We start from the raw sequence: 8,077 nt of genomic DNA on the forward strand, positions 1-8,077 counted from the left end.
TACAGGAGAAATATGGACCGAAAAATAGTCTCGTACAAGAGGGTGCACGACTGCTCGAGCATACAAGGGCGCTTACAGGAATTCAAAGAAACATTTTGTTCCTCCTGTATGCAAAGGTTGTATACTGCAAAGATGCAACATTCTGTGGAAACACGATCTTGAAGTGCTTCTAAAAACGCACACTAAATGCGTTAAAAATTACATAGTTAGAATACTAAATTGTTAGTTTTTAAAATCATGTACGGAAATTAACAAAATCTCAATAGTCACAGGACCAAAAGTGTAATTTTTTCTAAGTATAATTTCAATGTCAACCATAAGTGCTCGTCATAAACATTTGCTACTTGCTGACAACCGGCCGTGTTCATGTTCATAAACCTGTTTCTCTTGCCCTTCCCAATAAAATCACCTAAAGCTATACTACTATTTTTGGGTAGTAAACTGACCAGACTTAAAATGCTCGCCTAGTTCTTCCACAGGAGGGCAATGATTGTGTATGGAAGGGACAAAACAGATTATGTAAAATACAGGAGGATTAAAAAATCGAGGATGTCACCTCACCTGATTCAACTCATCTCCACTTCTCCTGCAGCTCTTTCTGCTCTGACCAAATCCATGTTATGAAAATAGCGACTACAAGTGCAACAATGGTAAGGAGAAGCAGAGCATAACTGAAGTCATCGGTTAGAGAATCATAGGTCTTTGAAGGAGCAAGCTGGGTGAAAAAGAGATCCACTCCATAAGCAAAGACAAGGGTGGTGGACTCCAGCTTTGCCGGAACAGTTACTATGCCTCTAAGGCCTTCCGCTTTAACAGCATGAGTCACATAAGACTGCAAAATTAACCTCAATTCAGTAACAAGAATATATATATATATATATATATATATATATATATATATATATATATATATATATATATATATAACTCTGTCCACATGCCTACATCATAGCTAGTCATCTCCTCTCTTTCAAAAAGCATGTTTAAAAAGACCATGGTTATACAATCAAACATAAATGGGTTTCTTATAAATCCACATTACAAATTGGTGGTTAAACAAGCATTCACTCACTTCTATCAATAATAAATTTAATAAAATAGAAGGGTAGAAAATTCCACCTGTGGGATTATAGGTAAAGAATCAGTAAGAGGTATTATTCCATCCTCTTTCTCAGCTTGAGTTGGATTCACAGTTCGCCGAGGATCTAAAAATCGCTTGTCTAGTGCCAAAACCTATACAATGTTTAATGTAAAGCATTCAAATAGGAAGAAGGTATACTGCAATGAAGAAAAAGTATCAAACAACAAAAGAGCATAAGTACAAACAAGAAGCATGTAGAAAACTGAGAGCAAATCCAACCTGATCACCAATTGTGCCAATAAGGAGCTGCTTGGAAGTTATGCCTTTGGCTGTTGATGTTACTGCTATTGTTTTCACAGAATGTGCAAAAAAGTAAGACTGTGACTTTGCCAAAACTTCAGGACGCGAGTAAGATGAAACTGGTTTAGTAAGATTATGTTTTCCAAGCACAAGTTTCAAGAGATCTTTGTTATCCTGCAGAATTTTCAAAGTTTAGATAGGAAGCAACCATGAATACACCCAAAAAAATACAAAGAATAAGATCCAGTTATGAGATGCACCGCTCGAGACTGATCATAGATCTCAATGACAGACATTTCATATCTGTGTGCCCTTAGATTGAAGTAGTGGTAGACAACCCAATTCTCACTAAGCACCTTCAAACAGAAAATTGCATGTTCAAATTTAGTTCACCACAGAAGGTATGGAAGAGGAAGATGACTGAAATAAGACGGATAAAATGCTTTTTTATTTTATTTTATAATGACTCAATTGGCTAGAAGAAATGGCTTAAGTTCAATCCATTCACTTTTGGCATAGTTGATTTTTTTTTTTGGCGGCAGAGCTTGGTTATGGGTGAGGGTTGTTTATTATTAGCACCAAAGTAAGGCAAACTTACTGCATGGACAGGTCCCTGCGAGCCTTGATGAGTCATGCGGTGAAGAATGCGACCAGTTACAGTATCAATTAGATAAACAATTAGCCATGACTCATCTGGGATTACTGAACCAATATCACCAGCTGCTTTAGGTGCAACAGTAGCCACAAAAAGCATATTCTTAGATATGTATTTATACATCACATCCCGATCTGTGGTTACCTTTGCTTGAGTATGAACCACCTGGAAAGAATGAAACAGCAAAGTGTTAAGTTATAATCCACAAATAGTGGCAACATAACCTAGATGACAGTAGGAGGTGGAAGAAATTTTGGCAGTAATACCACTGAGACTTTGTCACCCGTCATCACAGTTCAATAAGATGTTAACTAAACCTCTAGTGCAAAGGTAGCACTAAATTAAGTAAACTACATTAAATTGCAGTACCAACTGGAGCTTTCCACACAACAATTAACATGCTTCCACCCTTTCTCAACAGAAAAAAGTAATGATAGTGGATAACATGGAGACATCTTGGACAAGTTCCAGTTCAAGGTTGTCAACCAAAGATGTAACATACCCATAACTACTGAGAGTTTCATAACACGACATAGATTACAATGAAAAGGAAGGCCAAAGCAGAAATGTAGGGAAAAAAATCAATTTCTTTTAATGAAGAATGTCTAAAAAGGCATCTAAGAATTTAATGGTATTAAACTAAAGGAGGAAGCAAAAGATGATGGATTTTCTGGAGATAATTTTGAAATAAACAAAAATAGAGAACCAGTTATTAATTCAAAACAGCATGCAATAAGACTAGAAATCAGGGAGAGAATTCCATATACAGTTAAACAAAATGATGCAATATTTTGGTCCATAGCAGCCCAGATTTTAAATTTTAAATTTAATTCAAAAAAGAGAAATAATTACCTCATTCAGTTTTCTTGTAGCAGTTGCAATGATCTGTTCTGATTCTGAAGGGAATACAACTGACCATACATACTTAGTGGCAAAATAGTAGTCATCACCCACATCCTTAAAGTAATTCTCCTTCACTGCATGCCCCCTTAAGATGTTATTGGCATCCACTGAGTACCAATATATGTTTCCCAATTCACGTTTGAATATTCCAAGCGCCTCAGGAGTTCTGGGATATAAGTGCCCATGACCATCGGTATCTATCAATAGATGTAGTCGTTGCTCAGTGGAATCAGTATATGGAAGAGGAATAACCTGTGCAATGGAATGAACAGGTTTCAAAATTTTGAGTTCCTTCCCAGTGTAAGAATCAACAAAGGACAGAACACTTGGAGCATCTGAATTTAATCCACATTTGCCAACTACAAGAACCGATGGATTCTCATCCATGGCATGATGATGAGGGACCTGCCACTGATGCATCTTAAGCCCATTTGGGTTTTCACAAGTCTCTGATTTTCGAAGAGCATTCACTAGGAAAGACCATACTATCCTCCCATCTCCAGTGTGAAGTGCATAAAGTTTCCCCGACCGACTAAGTACTATGAGTAGTTTCCTAAATCCATTATGATCACGGGTCATCTTGCTTTTCCCAGAGCTTTTTAACCTCATTTGTTGTATAGCTGCCACATCATCAGGGGTAGCAAGCATCAGGGTTCCTTTTAGCTTTAGCAAATGTCCCTTCCAGAAAGAAGAAGATAGATACAATTAGATCTTGCCACAGTTGAAAAATAATAGGAAACAAAACATCAACTAAAATTAGAATAGCAACTTCCAGTTATAACTGCTACTCTAACTATCCATCTTCTCTTTCTTTCATCAGAGAATAAAATACATATTTGCCAGAAACAAAGATGACATTGGAATATTGACAACAGAGCCCAATGCCCAATGCACATGCTAACTCATTGAAAACCACAGTTTATGACCACAGAATAAGTGAAGAAAATAAGTACAAAAAGGTGTGAGTTGACAGACTTAAAGGAAATACCCTAACAGAAGCAAAGTAGATAATAATGCAAAAGGATTGAAGATAATACATGGAAGGAAAAGGTGTATATAACACCAACAACCCTGGCAAATGTACATTAACAACTTGGTACATGTTACGATTGTTTGATCCAACTAAATGCTTCTTGAGAAATTGATTTTTTTCCTATAATCTATCCTTCAAAACCATTTTATACTTATAGCATTTGGTGCAGCTTCTAATTTTTGGAGATAATAAGCCCCAAAGCAAGATGGGCTAAACAAGCACTTAAGAACCACGTGTCAAAAGTTCTTTAAGATAGTTATACAAGCAGCATACCTTAAGCCATTCAAAAAGGTTCTGCTCCACTTTGGAAACAGATACACCATCCTTTTCTACAGGTAATTCTGATGTTGTTACATCTACAATGGAGGCAAGTCCATCTTCTCTGCTCCAGACAACCTCACCTTGTTGTAGTAACAATAGGGAATGATCTTCTAAGACAATCAGGGCTCTAAATCCATAAGATCTGTCTGTCCTGATATAGTTGTTGATGAAAACCTTATGAACAAGCCCCTTTTGACTGTCTATTGCAGAGCTTTCCTCGAGTAAATTGCTACCCCAGTCATTGATTGATTTTACAGAGAGATGAATCTTACCAACACCATGCTTGATAAGCCCAAAAGCTTGGTGACCTTCAGAAAGCGACAAAGATTCACTGATAACAGCACCATAAGCAACTTTATCAACTACCTCCAGTTTCCCTTCATATGTAACTCTAAGAAATAATACAAATTTGTTTATATGTATAGCAACCATCCCTGTAAGCTTAGAAGGTAAGAGCACAGCTGCTCCAGTAAAATCCTGAACAAGATCTGCTAAATGCACCTGTTGGAAGTTAATTAGTCCATCCTTGAAAATTATAGATACTAGGATTGACCCAGTGGAATCCAGTGCCACCACTTTCTCACTTGTCACTAGTGATATGTCGCCAGAAATTCCGCCAGGAAATACCATGCTCTCATGCTTTAGCAGTTCACCCTTCCTAGCATTTATTTTATATACTACAAACTGAGATGAACTAGTGAGTCCTACAGCATATACATCATCAGTGCCTTCGGGATGAACTATATGTTGAATGTCAAGGCTGCAAAATTTAAAAAAAAAAAAAAAAAATGTGAACACTGGATAAAAAATGCCAAAACAACAGGTGACAAATGTAAATTGATACTCCATATTAGTTATCAGACCCTTCATTTGCTAGCTCTTTCTTCCAGATAACCTCCCCATCGGTGCTTGAAACAGCATGCAAATACCCACTACTATAAATAAGGATCAAACTGTCCCTGTCCACTTTCAAATTTGACTGCAAAATGTTTAGAAAATTAAAAAGGGTTAATGGTAGCACTTGGAAAAATCATGTAGAAATTATTATATGAAAGCATTTCTGACCAGCAAAAATTATTTACTGAACGTATAAAAGTAATTCCCTAGGAGTTTTAGAAATTAAAATGTTGAACTTACAGGAACTAATAAAATTGATCTTGAAGGACTTGAGCCAGAAAGGAATGACTCCCACACCATCTGGCCATCTGGAAGGTTCCATGCTCTTAAAGTGCTTCCAGATGACAGAGTAATAACATCTGGAAAAAAAGTAAATTAGTCATTGAAAGAATAGATGCAACATAAATCAGTACATTACCATTATATATATAAAGGGAATGCAATCACTTAAACATAAATTTAATATCCCAAGAAATTTCACATTCCTACATGAGAAAGTAAGCAAACTATACGAAAATCTATTATCTCTGTAGAAACCAATCAATCATCATCATTATTAGCTAAGTTATTCCTACCTTGAATAGAGAACTGCAATTTAAGTAATTTTCACTCACCAGTAAGAAACAAAAATAGCAAAGAACACATAGAACTAATGAAATCACAAAAATGAGAGAGAGAACAACAGGATTACATTTCCCAAGGGCGATATCAATTCCATCAATCACATCTTTGTGCCCCAATACATGCCTCCAAACTGCAGATAGTAAAATTAGATTACACAGTGTGAATTATCAATGCTATATTGCTATTCAGCAACTAAGGAACTACAAGCAGAAGATCAATCAACTACTAAGAGCTCATTTGGTAAAGCGTATGTAATTAGATTATTGACATAATGCATTCACTAATACACTTTCTACATGATTATGGTTTTAAAAAAAAAAAAAAAGTGTCAATAATCTATAAGTAACTCAGAGTTAACTATGAATGGTTCACAATCCATAATCATAAGCTTTACCAAAACCTATTTTGATCTCTTTCAATTGAATCAAGGAACAACTTACAAATATCTCCATGGCGAAGATCGAGGGAGGCGAGGACATTCTCTTCAGTGGAGACAACCACGCGCTTCCTCCCCGCCTTCTGCGTGTGGAACACTGCGTGCTTCACTTTTCCGATGTACCGTTGATGCCTGTCATCATCAATTCGCAACATAAAAATACAAACGCAGAGAGACGTGTGTGTTTGTGTATACAAAGGAATAGAGTAAAAGTACCAGTCCATGAGGCCGACTTGGTCTTCGTAGAGAGAGAAGGTAGTATAGGCGGAAGAGAAGATGAGAAAGACGAGAAGAGAAGCTCTAATCGCCATGGCTGATGGCGATTTGCTCGTTACTTTCTCGCTCTGCAAGGAGGAGGCGATACAAACAGATCTTTGAGCAATACAATCAGTGTCCAACTCGTCGAGCAGTGAAGCCTGAAGTCCTGAACCTGACCGGGAAAACCTTTTTTCTTTTTCTTTTTTTTTCTCCCCCTTAAAATTTTTCCTCTTTTTTTTTTTTTTTTTTTTTTTTTTTTTTTTTTAACAAATGTCAAATAGGCCAATTTACTATTGCAAAGTGCTCAATTCTCACCATAAATTAAATTAAAATCTAATTAATCTAACTTACCAGCTAAATTTGTTTAATTGACTTTTTTCACAGATTACCTATTTAATTATCAAAAATAAATAAAATTTAAATTTAAATTTAAATTTCTTTTTTCTTTTTTTTTTAATAATTTTAATTTTAATTATTCTTTTCATAATAATTAAATAGGTAACATGTTATTAACATGTAAACAAAAAGTTAATTGAACAAATTTAACTGGTAAGTTTAGTTAATTAGATTTTAATTTAGTTCGTGGTGAAAATTTAACATTTTGCAGTAGTAGATAGGTCTATTTGATATTTATGTCTTTTTATTTTGGGTCTATTTAATATTTGTGCCTTTTTATTTTTTTCCGGCTTGAAGGCATCAGAATTAACGACGGCATCGAGCTTCTCTATGTAGCCGGTTAGGGAACCTTTTTTATTATTCTTTTTACTCCACAATTTTTATTTTCTAGACATCTCAATCATTCGTTTTATGTTTAAAAATACATAATAATAATATTACTCAATAATAAAGCACAAACATTTTAGTTAAAAAGAAGTGTTTTTTTTTTTGTCCATACAAAACGACAGTTTTTACATTAGAAAAATTGATCATTTCTCTTATGCATTTGCTTGACAGCAAAAGCATTTATTAAAGCAATTCTATTTTCAAAGTTCACTTTCTAATGATATTTATGACTACATAAAATCAATAATTTCTATTTTGTTTGTTTACTTGACAATTAATTACCTAGTTACATTTTTCAATGTTATTTTGATTTTCAATATGCTGTTTAATTTTACAAGTAACAAATCCGAAGGAAGCATGAAAAATAATTATTATAAAGCAAATTTTGAATTTGAATTCTCATAAGAAATATAGTCTATAAATACTGCATGATGCAATATTTACTCTGCAGGCTCAAAGGTAAAAACCCACACATACAATATTCTCATATTCAACTATCAAAAAAAAAAAAAAAAAAAAACTCTCGAAAATATCAAAAATGACTAGAATGTTGATTTTGGCCAGATCAATTTATACAAAGTATGGTTAAATAAACTAAAATTTATAGGGAATTTCATACTATACTTTCGTTAAATATGCATAAATGACTATTTCATTTATCAAAATATCAATAATCTAATAAAATTCTCTGCAAATTTTAATAATCTGGCACAACCTATTTCACCTGCTTGAAAGCAACTAAGTTATAGGTGCTCTCCCTAAGATTATCTGCAACATTGAGAGGCA

At 34.6% G+C, this 8,077-nt stretch overlaps 1 protein-coding gene across 1 annotated transcript; it reads right to left on the bottom strand.

The window, feature by feature from the left end:
• Nucleotides 1–240: 240 nt before the first annotated feature.
• Nucleotides 241–6,561, bottom strand: LOC109163116 (ER membrane protein complex subunit 1-like). Its single transcript, XM_019311841.1, has 12 exons — nt 6,467–6,561; nt 6,255–6,382; nt 5,882–5,944; nt 5,431–5,549; nt 5,157–5,272; nt 4,246–5,053; nt 2,889–3,617; nt 1,980–2,201; nt 1,642–1,737; nt 1,361–1,555; nt 1,120–1,233; nt 241–832 (listed from the first exon to the last, which is right to left on the bottom strand). The coding sequence occupies exons 1-12, from the start codon at nt 6,559–6,561 to the stop codon at nt 572–574; spliced, it is 2,946 nt and encodes a 981-aa protein (XP_019167386.1). The 3' UTR covers nt 241–571.
• Between the last annotated feature and the right edge of the window lie 1,516 nt (nt 6,562–8,077).

This window comes from Ipomoea nil, unplaced genomic scaffold (assembly GCF_001879475.1).
Source record: "Ipomoea nil cultivar Tokyo-kokei standard unplaced genomic scaffold, Asagao_1.1 scaffold2975, whole genome shotgun sequence".
Classification (NCBI taxonomy): domain Eukaryota; kingdom Viridiplantae; phylum Streptophyta; class Magnoliopsida; order Solanales; family Convolvulaceae; genus Ipomoea; species Ipomoea nil.